We start from the raw sequence: 16,775 nt of genomic DNA on the forward strand, positions 1-16,775 counted from the left end.
CACGCCCACAAAATGGCGAAAACCGAAAACCTATAAAGTGTCATAACTAAGCCATAAATAAAGATATTAAAGTGAAATTTGGCACAGATGATTGCATTAGGGAGGGGCATATTGGACGCAATTTTTTTGGAAAAGTGGGCGTGGCCCCGCCCCCTACTAAGTTTTTTGTATATATCTCAGAAACTACTACAGCTATGTCAACCAAACTCTACAGAGGCGTTTCCTTCAGGCATTTCCATAAACAGTTCAAAAATGGAAGAAATCGGATAATAACCACGCCCACTTCCCATACAAAGGTTATGTTGAAAATCACTAAAAGTGCGTTAACCGACTAACAAAAAACGTCAGAAACACTAAATTTTACGGAAAAAATGGCAGAAAGAAGCTGCACCCAAGCTTTTTTTAAAAATTGAAAATGGGCGTGGCGTCGCCCATTTATGGACCTAAAACCATATCTCAGGAACTCCTCGACCGATTTCAATGAAATTCGGTATATAATATTTTCTTAACACCCTGATGACATGTACAAAATATAGGTGAAATCGGTTCACAACCACGCCTTCTTCCAATATAACAATATTTTGAATTCCATCTGATGCCTTTTCTGTATAATACGAGTACATACATTAGAAACCAATGATGATAGCGGAATAAAACTTTACAAAAATACGGTATTTGAAAAATATGTAAATGAATACGTCATGAAATCTGGATTATCACTTTATCATGCGAGAGTATAAAATGTTCGGTGACACCCGAACTTAGCCCTTCCTTACTTGCTTCTCTTAATGTTCGTTGAAGTTCAAAAATGGTTTCTACGGCGAGAAAAATTCGAATAATTGCCGGAAAACCCCTAAAAACAGCCCTTTTCTTTTTCCCATTCAAAGAAATTAATGTTTGTTTGTTAGTAATGCTAAGTCTCGAGAACGGCTAAACCAATCTTGATGAAATTTTCAGAAGTTGTTCACTGCGGATCGGGGAAGATTTAGAAATAAAAAAAAAGCCGTATGCTTTTCGTGGGGAAAAGTCGGAAAATTGGACAATTCCAAAACGTAACTTTTTCCATACAAAATTTGTTTTCTTAATTTTTTTTTGTTTTGTTTTTCAATTATTTGAATCGTTAAAATTTGTGGTTTGCTTTCAAAAGAAAAATTATTGAAAATTATTCAGTGAAAACGTTATGCGTGTTTCACACAAAGTGATCAATTACAGATTGAAAACTGTTACGATGCCACGAAGAGGTCGCGCTAATATCGGTCGGCCAACATACATTGGCAGCCTAAGGCTTAAGATCGAGTACTCTCAGGATGCGATGACATATGTGCGGATTTATGAATCGCGGTCAATCAGCAAGCGATCATCACGATGTCACAGCACGACTTTTCAAACAACAATTACGATGTTTGATAGACTTTATCTTGAAGCAACGTACATATACATATGTATGTGGAGCTGTTAGATGCTAGATGTATTCTGTTGAGTGGCAAAAGAGAGGTTTGCCGCCCGTACCCATTCTTCTTTGGACGATGGATGGTGGTTACACCAGATAAAATTGATGAAATCATTTGTGCGGAAATTCCTGATCCAAAGAAAGATCCAGGATTATACGAAGTGATGAAAATAAATATGGTTCATGGACCATAAACATGCACGAAACACTATACACGAGCTTTTTTTCGGAAACGCAAACTGGAAATGATGGATATCCACTCTATCGGCGTCGCTCACCAGACGACAATGGCAGAGCATATAGCATTCAATTTAGAGGAGTTAATATCGAAATTGACAACACATGGATCATACTATATTCACCACTATTGTCTAATTCACATTAAGAACTCATATCAATGTTGAGTATTGCTTGAGTTTGATGAAATCGATAAAATACGTTTGTAAGTACGTCATCAAAGGAAGCAGCATGGCGGTTATTGGTCTTGAACGATACGGTCGATACGTGAACTGCAATAAAGCGCTTTGTAGGATATTTACTTTTGCAATTCATGAACGTCAATTTTGGGATACAAACAAAAATTATATTGCCGAAGACATTTTACATCGTATTCGCTAAGTATTGGAAATGGGCAAATTCCGGTTGATACTTCAAGTGGCTTGATATCAATTTCACCTGTCTTTTGTCAATTCACTTCAACGAAAGATGAACTCATCACGAATGTTTAACCGAACATTGTCCAAATTATCATAACTACGACTCCTTGAGTGCACTTGCAATTTTAGCTGCCAAAAATACAGATGTTAAACTGGAAGATTCAAAGTCAAATTCCGGAGACTTGCGCTCATACAAATCGATCGATCGTCTTGACAATGAAGACGACGCCGTGAATTATCCAGTGGAATTTCTAAATTCTTTGGAGAGGCCTACTATGCGGCCGCATCATTTACATCATCATAGTGTGTGGCACAAATTTGGAAATGCTATGTTTTTCACACGGCCAGATATACGTGACGTGCTCACGAGTTGGAAAACCATCTGCTCAGTACATTTACGCACCGGAACAGAAACCAAAAAAAGTTGTTTATCAAGCTGCGGTACATTGAAAAAAATGTAGAAAAATCGCAAATAAAAGATTTTCAACACAATATACAACTTCACTTCAAAACACATAATTTCACGTAGGACAACGGCTGCGGGGTCAGCTAGTATATTTATAATTTTACGATGCTTTATCATGATGCTTGTGAGTAACCCAAATTTTTTTGAACGCACTTATAATAATGTTTTGTAGAGCACGGCTTTTCATATCTTTGACGTGAAAGTTTATATGTAAATCAAATTAAAAGAAATATTTAAACTTTTTATAGTTTTCACCTTTATTTATTTAGATTTAATTATTAATAAATGCAATTCGTATTTATTATCTAACTTTCCATGTAAAACACTTTCAATTTAAAAACATACCTACATAAATTTATTTCACCAGTTTTTGCCGCTGTTCGGCGTCTGGCCGGGAAGATTACTCAGCTTACTAAATGCACGTTATCAAAATTTTAATACATATACTGTGTGTTTTTCATTCTTAGACGTACCTATTACATGTATGTATATGTTTTACATACACATATGCATGCACATATGTATATATGTATGTGTGCTTGTGCCTGCATATGTACTAATATTGAGAGCACTTTGCCTTTGCGGCATTCACAGTTTTTAGTGATTTTATATTTTTTACTTACATGTGTATTTACAAATTAAGATTTATATTTTGATAAGAGATTCGCAATTCTACAGAATCTGGCGTACTTTGAATGGGAGAACGCATTAAGCATGTTAGAAAAGAAACGATAGTGCTGTGATTAAAAAATATTTCATTAACCGTTAATTGGTTTGTGCTAATTTTAGACAATGGCAATCGCTAGTATCTAAAAACAAGTCATGTCGGTGAAAAGAGCTACCTTAATAATAGTTCGTCTGTTTTTAAAGATGTTTTTCTATAAATTCCTTTTCTTTTCTTGTTATTAACATTAAGGAAATTATTTAAAATTTTTTTATTACTTTCGAACTGCTTTGTCATCATTTAACTTAATGCTACTAACTAAAATTTATGCAGGAAATGAAAAAATTAAATTAAAAATGAGAATAAATAGTTGTAAATAAATAAAAGTGTCGTGAATGGTTAATTTTTGTGGTAGTATTTGGGTGTGAGAGCAATTGCCAACATCACTGGGTCAAAGAATTTGCACGCATGCGCATGAACATTTGCATTTCATTTATGAAAACAAAATTTTGCACTTTCACAAGCAAATCTATGGCTTGCCACTTCATAATCGTTGTCCCTCGCCAGCAAGGCGGCAATTGCTTCGAAGTATTTAGTTGTAATGATAAGACATAGTTTTATGCATAGAATAAATAAACTTATTAACTACTTTTAGGCGCATGGAGAATCGAAAACGCGTTTCAAATGGATGTACGCGCGAGTGGTTACAGCGACGGTAAAGTTTGTGCCAAAGCTCCATGCTGCTCAGCACGGTAAGTGGAAAGAACTGTCGCTCAAAACTTTGTCACATTGCCCACAAACGAGCTGGAGTAGCAGGCGTGGGCATGTCTTAGGTGGCGCTCACCTACCACAATGGCATTGGACGATGTCTGGCGAGATAGTTAGGTAAACTGTTGCTATTTGGCGCCGGACATCCTGAAAAGTGTACACAAATATTTTAGTATTTTCAATGAAATTATTAAACTAAAAACAAACTTACTACAAACGGAACAGGTCTGTTCATCGGTGCCATCACCACAACCGTCACGACCCGAGCAAACGATTGCCGTCGAGCGACAGCGACCATTGCTACAACGATGCGGACAATAGGCATCCTCGTTCTCGAGCAGGCCACCGGCATTCAGCAGACGCAGGAAGAAAGTCGGCATCGAACGGGAGCCACATAAGTGTGGCGGCTCATCGCTGCCATCCCGGCAGGAGATAATCGCATTACAGTACTCATATTCAGGCAGACATTCGCCACTCTTGCAACGGAAGGTATGTGGCGGACATGTGCCCGCTTTCACAGCATTACAACCCAACTCGTCCTCACCATGCGGGCACTGCTTCCGTCCATCGCATCTCGCGGCACGCGAAATACAACGGCCACTACGCTCACATTGGAACGCCTCCTGTGGACAGGTTTGATTTAAACGCGCGTTAAATGTGCACTCCTCATCCGAGTCGTCATTGCAGTCTGGACGGCCGTCGCACACAAAGAACCAGGAGATACACACGCCGCTGGAACGGCACTGCGCAATTGAAAAGAATAAAGACATTATTAGATTTGTTACTCTAAAAGGTTTCCTTTTTAATTAGTTACCTGGAATGTTCCAGGGGCACAACCTGTACGCTGAGCACCGCATTGCGATTCCGCTGCTGTGTCGGACAATGCGCAGTCACATACGCCACGCGTGTTACAAACTGTATTAGGGTCAGCCAGTTGACATTGCCTGTCATTCATGCAAGTCAGACCTAGTGAAACGGCTTCCGTACCCAATTCAACACGTTTACGAATTTCTGTGTAGAAAAAGAAACTATTCGTTTTGAAGCCCCAATCTAAATATCACTTAACCTCACTCACCTGTATTTGGTTTGACGCTCAAGATGCTCTCTGTGCCTGGTAGTTCTTTTACTGGCTCGGGTGTTGCCTCGCTCTCTGGCGTTACTTCGGTCATCAGTGGTTTAAGTGTTGTAACTATCGGTGCCGCTGGTTCCATTAGCGTTACACGACTAGCCAAGCCCAACATAGTCTGTGTGGTAATTTCGACGATATCACCAGGTGTTGCGGTCGCTTCCTCATTGGGGATTTCTTGTGCGCCGTCGCCTGAGGCTTCTTCTTCCACGTTGTAAACTGCATTTGCGGCAGTAGTAGTCTCCAATATTAAACTGTCCGATTCTAATTCTTGCGGATGTATATCGTCAATGGATGTTAAATCAAAGGGCATCTCTTCAGGTGATAATGTGTGGTCAGTTTCCTCAAGATTTTCTGCTTTGGTGTTGCTGTCAGCATTCAGCTCAGTGAAATGTGTAGCGGATTGTGATTGTTGTGACGCTTCTATATCATTGCTTGCCTGTACACTCAAGTCTTGGGTGTCGGGGTAGAAGGTTAATTTGTCGCCATGGGTCTCATGCGTCTCTGTGGTTTCGATCTGTGGTGGCATTGCTAGGTTTTCTTCAACAATATTGGTGTCAGCTGAAATTACGTCCGATGCAGGTACCACAGTCTCGTCTGGCTGTGCGTTGATACCTTCTTTTTCATTACCGTGAGAATCTTCCTGTGATATGACGCCTTCTACCTCTGTGACGGCTTCTAATGGAGTCGCTGTAGTTACGTCCTCAGACATAAGATCGCTAAGTATATCGGCAATCGATTCGTGTTCCTCAAATGATTCATTATAAACGTCGGTGTGTGTCAACGATTGTGGAAGCGACGCGTCATGATCATTAAAGTCAATGAAATTCGTCTCTGTCTGGTCATCAATATGGCCCAGCATTTCGCCGGTATGCTCGTTTTGTGCGTTATTAAGCATTTCGTAGCTTTCAACCGGCGCATAGTCTAACTCGGGTAACAAAGTGGCGGCGTCCTTTTCAGAATTTTCATTAAGCGCTAATTCTAAAGATGTTTCTGATAGATTTGCGGTTTCTTCATTCGAACCAATAGAATTGTCTGCTTCTATAGGATTGATATGTTCAAAGGAAGTTTGGCTGAGTGGTTCCAGTGGAATAGTTTCTTCAACATTTGGAATTTGCTCAAGCTTGCCTGGATTTTCAACAGCCTTGTTGTCGTCAATGGCGTTTTCATGCACTGCCGTTACTGTACTCTCTGACGTGGTTTGTTCTGCTTCTTGTGTTTGTTCAACCACGTCTCCACTTTCCACAACTCTTAAATGATCGTGTTCATTATCAGTTTCTAAGATTGCCTCAGGGATCGGTCCCATTTCTGCTGCTGTATTCTTGAAATCCTGCTCAGCTGGCTTCATATCATCACCCTTATTTATTCCTAACTCATTTCCATCTTCCAAAACGTTCCTCACCGTGTGAGTTTCGCTTTCAGCCTCTATGTTATCTTTGTTGATTTCAGCGGACGGGATAATCTCATTATGTTCTTCAGCTTCAACGTCATTTTCTTGGACCAGCGGCGATTGGGTCGTTGCTAGAGATTCGTCAACAATTGCAGCTTCTTCTACAATATGCTTATCAGTTTGATTATCAGTACTAGCCTCATTTTCTTTTTGTACAATTGTCTCTTCAGCGGCATTCGGTGCACTCGTTATTTCTACAGTGTCAGGGGTAAGCTTGTTATCATTATGATCATGTGTAAGTCCCGCAACTTGTTGAACTAACTCACTAGCAGCTCCATCATTGTCTACTAAATTAACTTCCTCAGTTACAGCTCCAGTTGTTCCGAAAGCATCTTCATTATGCTGTTCGTGGTGTGCTGGTAAATTATCTTCCTGGTTCTTGTTAGTTTGCTCATCTAAATTTTCTTCTACAACAAAATCGAGTGCTGGCATTTGTGGTTCGTTTACAATTTCCTCATCGTTGCTTGGTTCAGCTTGTTGATCCTCAGGTTGAAGAATGTTCTCCGCCTGCATTTCTGGTGCGATTCGCTCCGTTATTGCGGCTGATACCTCCTCCGGCTCATCAACATTGGTGGTAATCTGCGCATTGTTGTTGTGCTCTTGTTCTGTAAGTGCCGGCTCGAAGTCTACATTGCTTGCGTTTAAGTCATTAACAGCAGTAAAACTTTCATTTTCCACATTTTCGGTTTGCTCTGCTTCTATCGCTGAAGTACTGTCATCTGCCCGTGGCGGCTGTGGCTGTGCAAGTTGCGCTTCACTTTCAGTTTCATGTGCTTCGCCAACTTTGTTTTCTTCCAAATGCTGTTGGCTGAATTCCGACTGCGCTTCTTTCTGGTTTTCATGCTCAGCAAACGATGGTGCTTGAGGCTGCACTTCGAATTCCGATGTCATGGCAGAAACAACTGGCGCATTCTCGGATTCTTGAGCCCAATTAGGAGAATCAGTTACGGCGAATGCTTCATCTGCATTGCTTGCTTCAGTATTTTCGCTATTGAATTCATCTTGTGCTGTTTCATAATCAAATTTCATCGTATCATCGGCAATGTCTGCTGCATTCTCTTCTTCGTGCTCCACATCTTCGTACATCTCCATTTCGGGGTGAAAGTCAACATATTGTTGTTCCGATGACATTGAATTTGGCGCATCGGTGGCGTCATGAGGCAAAATTGTGGCCGCTGACAACTCATCAGCATAATATTGATTTTGCTCACTGTGCTGTGGTTGTGTTCCAGCGGAAGATGAACTTTCCTCTTGGACTTGTGGTACTGGGTTTGGTTCGATATTTTGTTCATTTTCGTTAGCGGTTTGTTCATATTGATTTTCTGCGTCATTAGTTGCTTTATTATGTTGAAGTTCTTCTGGAAGGTTTTGCGATTGTTCCTCAGCAACATGTTCCGTTTCCATTAAATTAGCCGCTTCAATATTGTGTTGATCTTGTGGTATGTTTTCTGGCACTTTCTCAACAAGGTGTTCCGCTTGAGCAGCATTAGATGAGTCATTATTTTCAAGTTCCTGACGAAGATTTTCTTTTCCATCGTCTGGTAAAGATTCCACTTCAGCAACATTAGGTGCTTCAATGATTTGAGGGTCCTGTGGAATATTGTCAACCACTTCCTCTTCGGCAACGTGTTCCGTTGCATCGAATTGTGTTGCTCCTACAGTAACGTGTTCCATTTCATAGTCTTGCGCTACAGGTATTGTATCGAAGCTTGGTTGCTCCTTCTTTATATTCTGTTCCGAATCGCTATTGATTTCTTCTTGTGCTGGAGTTGTATGCTGCTCTGCACCATATTCATATTCGTCGAACAATTGTGGTGCTTCGTTATTCGGTATTTTGTCTTCTACAATTTGCTCAGCTCCACTTTCGGTTTGCTCTTCAACAATCTGCTCTGCTTTTATAGGTTGCTCGTCTCGCACAAGTTCCTTTTCCAATTCATGTTCGTTTGAAGGGTGAGCAACTATATCCACATTGTCAAGGGATGTTTCGGCAACAGATGGTTCTTCAGCAACATTAGCATCATCTGCTGCTGGCATTGATTGTTGTTCTACATTTGAATCTTCTTTACTTTTCTCTTCTTCTGCCAAATCTGATTGTTTGTGATCTTCTAGTGCGTGGTTCAGCTGTTCATCTTTTTCCAAGGTTGAAACTTCTTTTATTGGCTCAATTTCCATATGATTGGATTTCTTATGATCTTCATTTTCTAGCTGATCTTGTTCTTCAACAGACTGCTCTACTTTAACTGGCGATGCTGCTTCAAACTCTTTATGGTCCTCTGCTACATGATCCAGCAGTTCTTGCTCCGCTATGTGTTCAGCTTCATCTATTGGCTCTGTTTCCACAAAATCTGCTTCTATATGCGATTCCGTTACACGATCCAGTTGCTCTTGTTGTACGGCTTGCGCAGTTTCCTTAACTGGCTCTTCAACAGCTTGCTTATGATCCTCGGCCACGTGATCTGGCTGCTCTAAGTTTTCTTCCTTATGTTCTTCTTCTACTGTATGCACGTCATTCACTGGTAGTTGCTCCACCTGCTCTCCCTCCAGTTGTTGCTGTTGTCCGTTGACATCAACTTGTTGCTGATTTTCTACATCGTCCCCATCATACTCATCATCGATCTTGTAGGGATAATCATCTGCGACTGGTGTAGTTTCTTGTGGTAATATTTCATCAGCTGCTACTGCATGTGATTGTTCATCAGCTGCAGCAGGTGTTAATAACTGTTGTGCTGTAGTTGTTGGCGAATCCATATCGGCATCAGAATTAGCTGGAGATTCGGCTATGTCATCGAAAGTCGATTGTTCCTCAACACTATCATAGCGCACTGGTTCTGCCGCAAGGGCCGCCGTTGTTGTGGTTACTGGTGCAGCTGTGGTTGTCGTTGTGGAAGTTGTTGTTGTGGTAGTCGTGGTGCTAGTTGGTGCTGGCACAGGTGCTACAGCTTCGGTGGGCACTAAAACATTTCCCTCCACACAAAATCCACCTACAAGTTTGGCAGGCGAAGTGCACTGGCAACGACCGAAAAGATTTGGTATGAGGAAATCACAATGGGAACGTGAGTCAAACATCTGACAATGGGCATGACTGTAGCATACGGAACCAGGCAGAGCCGCTGGAAGTAAAGTAATGTAAAAATCCATATTATCTGAAAATGGTTCTGGTTAAGGTGAATGTGGTTGTGAGTATAAATAGTGCGTGATTTGATAAAATTCACTGTGGAAAATGCCCTGAAGTAAAGTACGGCCTGTTGGAATTGAAAGTCGTATAAGGTTTAGCGATCTGGGAGCTGGATATTCAAAAAGGTTATGATTTCTTCATCATCACCCGCGCGTAGGGGTAAATATTGCCTACGCTATTATTTTATATCCACTTTCCTAAAACTCTGTTCCTTTAGGTATTATTCACTCTACCTCAGAGAAATTTTGTTGTACGATCTATGCAGGTTCTAAGGTGTTCCTCTAACTTTTCTATACTGTAAGCAGAGGGCTAGAATACTTTCGAAAGAATGAGGTAACGTAGCGGAAGAGCGTGCTGTTCAAAGAAACAAGAAAACAAACAATCAAACAAATTTCTTCTTTTTCCTTTGTACTAACAAGCGATCCCAGTGCGGAGGTTCTTTGGCATTTCATAACGAAAGTGGTAAAACAGAATGACATGGCGCATTTTACGTCGAGATCTTAAATTGAAAGCATAGAATATAAAGCTAGTGCAGGAACTGAAGCCGCTTACTCTTCCCTAGTAACATCGGTTCGCTCTATGGGCTCTTGAAAAGTCCAAAGAAGATCCGACGATTTCGAAAAAAATTTTGTTAAGCGTTGAGACCCATTTCCCGCTCAATGGATTGAGCAAAATTGCTGCATTTGAGACGAAGAGCAACGTAAAGTGAAGAGAGTGAGCTGCCATTTTATCCAGTAAAAGAACGATTTGGTGTGGTATATGGGCCGGCGGATAATCCCTTTTCGAACCAGATCTTGGAGCAAAACAGTAAGCGTCACATTCGCAGTTACCAGTCGAAATGCTCGAACGAGTCATCGCGAAATAGATCATCCTTTACAAAATGAGTCAGAAAATGTCTCCACCTTGCGAATTAGGGCCAACAAACTTAACTATATAACATTGGAAATAGATAAGAACGCCTCATGAGCATACCCAAATGATGATAGATAGATTTCCGCCAACATAGTCTCTAATTTATTTCCAAATGCCAGGTACTTTATAAAATAATACCTGGTATTAGCCAATATGGCCAGAGAGTAAACTCGTATCGATGCTGAGTACATAAAGATTAGGGAAATCAAAAATTAGCTTGTAAGTTTTTTTCTCTTTTTTGTTGCAAAAGAATTTGAAACCTACAAAAGCGGGTTGCACCTGCACAGCAATTGCTCCAATGTGTTTACTAACACAAAATTGCATTACACATACATAGATATTGTTGGTATTTGTGGTTGGAAATGTGGTTGCTTATGGATGTTGCGTGAATGCAACAATGAGGCATCTCGGAATGCTGCATTGCAGCACACCGTAACAGCAATACAAAAAGCGAAGAAAAAACATACAGCGCGCCATATGTGGCAAGTCGCCATATATACCAGTACAAGCATATATTCTTTTACATTTATATGTATGTATATGGAATATGTACGTCATTGTGGTGACCCACTTTGCGCCCGTACAGCTAACCGCTCCAACAGCTCCGACAGTCAACCGAAACAACCTGTTTTCACCGGCAGCTCAAGTGCAGCGTTCAATAAATTTCCTCTTGTTGCTGTATTCTATGCTTCAATCGGTTTTTTAAGTTTCATTGCTGATTTTTATTAATATTATTATTGTTGTGGTTAATGTTATTGGTTCATTGTGGCAAGTTCAATTGTGGCGAGACGACGACAACCGCTGGCAGCTGCAACAACAGCTACAATCACATAGCTGAGACGCGGCGACAAAAGCGTTTCAAGAGCAAAGCCGGGTACTAGGGCAAACTGACTGTTCGGCTGACAGTTCGCGGTTGAGTGGCGAATGGCGAATGGGAAATGTTGAAGCGCCCGTCACACTTTTATTTCAGTGGCTTTATTTTGCTTTTGTTGTTTTTGCGACTGTACTGTTGCTTAGTCGCCTGCTGCCAATCTGTGGCTGTTTACGTCAACGAACCTTACAGCGTCAACGACGCGTCGGCAACTAAACGAAGCCACGACGCAGACGTGCATCATTGGCACGTCCCAGCCGTTGGCTGCGTGTCTGATCACTTGTTGCTCGTATGAGGCATCGAATGGTGTACGGCAGATTATCGATGTCTTTAGCGCCATTTCTTATTGGCAAACTATTCAACATGAACTATGACTTAATGGGGATTGAGGAGAAAAGTGGTTGCTTTTTTCTTTATTTTTCAAGAGATTAAACAAAAAAAAACATTAACTTTGTTACAGAAGCTAAAAACTCTTTACAAAAAAATAAGTTTCCTTACAAGAGCTTGATTTTGATCGTTCAGTTTGTATGACAGCTACATATGTGATATAGTGGTCCGATCTCAAATTTGTCTTCAAATGCTCTAGCGCTTGGGCAATAATTCATGCCAAATTTCGTGAAGATTTCTCGTCAAATGAAATAGTTCAGAGTAAATAATACTTAAATGACAGCACCCCCTCGACCTTCCCAAACTTCGCTCTATGGGCTCTTGAAAAGTTCCAAATAAACTCGAGGTTTTCGAGCCAAATTTTATTCAGCTATGAGAGCAATTTCGGGCTCAATGGGTATGTAAACAAGCAAAATTGCCGCATTTGGGATAAAGAGCAACCTTAACAAATTCAGGAGTTGCCATTTTATCCAGAAATGGTTTGGTATGGTTTGTGGGCTGGTATATATTTCTACAAAAAAGATTCCGATGAGAACGTAACCGTCAATGGCGACCTTGAAATTGAAGCTCGGGATCTCGACGATATTTGGTTTCAACAAGACGGTTCCACATCCCACACATCAAATCAATCAATGGATTTATAGTGAGAACACTTCGATGAGCAGATAATTGCACGGTTTGGGTCCATTAGCCCTGATCGTATACTATCACACCGTTAGACTTTTTCCTGGGAGGGTATGGAAAACTTAAAGCTTTAGCGGACAATCCCGCTTCGATTCAGATTCGGAATACTCGAACGAGTTATCAAAAACTGGACTCAACAGAGGGACCATCTGAGATGTAGCAATGACTAACATTCGAAAGATAATAAACATACCATTAAATTTTAATTTTCTTTAAAAAAAAAGGAGGGAACCTATAAATGGATTTATGCATGTACATAAGCACTATCCACAAGTGTTTAGAAGTGAGCTCTAGGCGTAGTTCTTGTCAACTGTCCCTGCTCTATCTGTTAAGATTATTTTATTCCAAACTAAATTCTAGCATAGAGTTATTTTATGATTAGACTGGTTGGAGTGCCTGATCACAGCGTTATTACAGAAAACTATAAAAGTGATGAACTTGCTAACACATGCACTTCAGTCTCAATAACTATGGAATGGAAACGGTTATGAGCTCTGTTAGCATTTTGTGGTTCACCGCTATACTGTTGGCCCTCAAACCAAATCTGCAAGAGTTGGTTAACTACCAGCAGCTGTGCAGTCGCAAAGACCTTCTGGCCAAAGGTAAATCGCAAAAAGTCTCTTCGCTCTCAGTAAGGGCAACCTTTCAATGGTTATAGGAGTTTAACTGGACACTGTCTGATCGGGATTCATGCAGGAAGATTAAATATCTTACCGGGTGTCAACTACATTTGCTGTTTGGAAGAGGATGAGATAGAATCAACTCAACACTTCCTAATCGAATCTGTCGATATCCAGGTGAAATAGCTGAAATTGAAATAAAACACCTACGCAGGTTTTTGAAAGGTTCAAGGCGTTTTTGCCGACTGCTGATATCTAACTACAGTAGTTTTTCTTCTGGGTTTACAATGGAGTGTATATAATAGTCATGCAGAAGGATCAACCATCTAACATAACCTAACCGAAGTAATAGTCTTCACAAGGCGCCGTAATTGTTTTAAATGCAAGTAGAAGCCCAGTCAACCGCCAAGAAGATATATCTATATGGAAGTATAGTATAACATGAATCGGAAAAACATTACTAGTTGTTCAAACCAACTGTCAGCACTTCCAGGATAACTTAGCGCTAACATGTCCCGCCGTTGCGCTTCTCTCTTTGGCAGAAGAATTATTGTTTTTGTTTTTTTTAATTAAAAAAAAAATTATTAATCCCCAAGTCCAAGCTTTACAAATCAAAACCTTATGGCATTGAAGAAAACTTAGTATCCACAAACTCTCTTTACCGAAATCAATTCGCTAACTTTGTTGTTGCTGCCACAAACAAAATTTTTACCAAGGGAACACCACTGAAAGTTTAGGAACAGAGAAATAGCGAATGGAAGACATCTATCTTTAAGTGAACACATTCAAAATTGCTTCCATCAATAGCGGTCGTGTTTACAACTCTTTATCTTCGGAATGTGGTTAGTACCAGAAATGATAGCACTGTAATCAACTGTCAGCAGAGTTATTCGCCATTTTCTTGTGTCAAATAATGGAACACAAATGTTCTCCTCTCGGCCACTGCTTTGCCAGTTAATCTTACAAGTTATGGATAAGTTACTCACACATATGTTGGCACATCCATTTGCGCACTCACAAACCTGGCTCTAATTATATGTACACACTCAGCAAATGCAATACTGATTACCATTGCCATTACCGCTTTTATTGCGTTCGCGATTATGATTGTGATTGCGGGAAATGCACGAAAGTATGTTGCAACAATTTTCATTGCTACATTTGTCCAACTGCACGAGTGCACTGTGCAGCAGTCAAGCAAGTGACCGTCGAATATGGAGGTGAGCATTTGTCCAGGGGCACATTAAATATACCTGTAGGAAAAAGTTGAGATGAATGTTGGAAACAGAGTTATGATGGCTAAGATAGAGTGATTGTTGCATAATCTCGGTTTAAGTCACTCTTTTTGAATGCTACTATTTTCAAGTCCATCATCCGAGGCTGTTATCTTTTTTCATTGAGGGTGTTTTTTTACATAGCTGGTCACAAGAACTGCACATAATCCTGGGAAGGAATGTTTCGCCATCTCACTTTAGCTCGCCTACAAACGGATGTTTTTTTGCTATCCAGAGGAAGTTGGTCTAATATGTTAAAGAATCGTTTCTGGCCACTCCCAAGTGAATGTCGCTCAGAGAACTTGCCTCACTTGCGTGAACTTTTACACAAGAATCCATCCTCGCCCTGCTGTAAACTCGGCTATAACCGCGTAAGCGGTGTCTACGCCAACAAAGAATAAGAATTTCTCGTCCATCCTGCAGCAAAATTCAATTCGATAGACTTAAGAGCATCCTAACTACCAACGCATATTTATGCGTTAATATATTGATGTTGTTTCTTTTCTTCAGGTAACCGGACTAGATATCGCCATACCCAACACAAGCTTCGCTTCCAAAAAATTTCGGCTTGCTACTAACCACCTCCTAACATACCTACAGAACCCTAGTCAGCTAGCTTCCCTTTACCTATTTTTAGACCCATACTTCTATATGACTTCGATGAAAAATTAATCTAACTCTTCCCACAACACGGTTTTATAGTAGTCCGACAACACAGAAAACCTGCTCTGAGCTAGCAAATGCATTCTTCAATTGATTGTGTCCGTAGATCAATATCATGTAATAATACACTTGGCATTGGTATCGTTCCAAACGCACAAGCATCACATCAGCTTTGCACCTAGAGGGTGCTTAGGTACAGAACCGCTTAAAAGCTCACACGTACCGCAATGAACGCATGCATTTGAACATAACTGCGCCGTTGCACGCACTCACGCACGCGCTACTTTTGACACAGATTCAATTTCGTTTTCCGGTCGCGTGCGCATGCGAGATCACTGTTAACCGAAATGTGAGAATTCTTAAAAAAAGGCGAGAGATCAAAGAAACAGCATAATAACTACAACAAAGCAAAACGAGCTAAATTGAAAGACAACAACTGGCATTCACAAATTATTTATTGCTCACAATTTTCGTGGGTATGAGTGGCACCGCCACATTAGGCGGCCGGAAAAGACCGGCAGTAAGTAATTCACACGCAATGCCGCTGAGCGACGGCACACAGCTGATCGGCAAACGCAGATGCGGCCGAATGAGGACAGTGGTGATAACAACTGTAAAAGCCGACAGCATCAACTGTCAAAGCAACAAAAACCACAACAACAACATGCATGGCAGTAGCAGTAATATGGCTGGCTGTTATTGCAGATCGACGACAATTCACAAACAGTATCTATGCATTTGTGGCGGCTAGCTGTGGCAGTGGCAAGTGGCATAGCATACATTTCCTAAGTTGGTGTGGCGTCGTCGGGCATTGCATGCACAAGAGCATGGCAATAAATGCAACAACTTGTTGCCACATGCGTGCGTGCAGCAATGTGGTCTTTGGAGCGACAATGTGTTGCATGTTCGCGCATGGATTTTCAATGCTGCATTTACCGGCAGCAATGACACTCAATGGCACTCAATTGCCGGGTATTAGTTCGATACAATTGGGTTTGCCGTCAAGTTTGCCATTAAATACAGCTGCACGTGTTCATATGGATGTGTGTGTGTGTGTGTCGCTACACCTTTAGTTGAGCGTTGCCATTTCTTTGCGGCTTCGTTGAGCAATTTACACACTTTACAGTTGGAAGTCATTCCATGTGCAAATATGTCACGCGGTATACATATGTACGTACACTCATACGATATGACAAGCTTGGAAAAAATCCAGGTGAACTGGTTCAAGTTCACTTTGCTACCTATTTGTTGCATTCTTGTAGTTAAACCTAGAGTGAATATAAGTACCTATGCGTACTGTGCACATACAAGTATATATGTACATATGTATGTATTCTTTAGTTTAGGATCTACTACACAATTATGTGCACACAGAGATAACACCGGTTGGTCTTGATTTCTCTTTGGTCTTGGGACTAGGCTTTTCAGCTAAGCTCTATCGCTGGGGTCGGCAGGTCGCGCATAACCGGACGACCTGTAGTAGAAGGTTAGTTGCGAAATAAGTTATAGCGATTAAGCAATATCCGACTAGAAGCGGCGGGAGTGGAGGATGCGGTATAAAAGCCAGCCGAACCAATGAAACTTGCGACAGGGACCAGTCGATCTAAAA

At 40.8% G+C, this 16,775-nt stretch overlaps 1 protein-coding gene across 1 annotated transcript in view; it reads right to left on the reverse strand.

Annotated features, from left to right (window-relative positions):
• Window positions 1–3,526: 3,526 nt before the first annotated feature.
• Window positions 3,527–16,775, reverse strand: part of LOC120776505 (silent chromatin protein ESC1) — a 46,660-nt gene continuing 33,411 nt past the window's right edge. The window contains exons 4-7 of the mRNA XM_040107199.1: window positions 5,080–9,690; window positions 4,819–5,015; window positions 4,216–4,747; window positions 3,527–4,151 (exon numbers count right to left, since the gene is read on the reverse strand). Coding sequence (XP_039963133.1) covers window positions 4,081–4,151; window positions 4,216–4,747; window positions 4,819–5,015; window positions 5,080–9,690 — 5,411 coding nt within the window. The 3' untranslated portion in view covers window positions 3,527–4,080. The remainder of the gene's footprint in view (window positions 4,152–4,215; window positions 4,748–4,818; window positions 5,016–5,079; window positions 9,691–16,775) is intronic.

This window comes from Bactrocera tryoni, chromosome 5, assembly GCF_016617805.1.
Source record: "Bactrocera tryoni isolate S06 chromosome 5, CSIRO_BtryS06_freeze2, whole genome shotgun sequence".
In the NCBI taxonomy this organism is placed as follows: Eukaryota; Metazoa; Arthropoda; class Insecta; order Diptera; family Tephritidae; genus Bactrocera; species Bactrocera tryoni.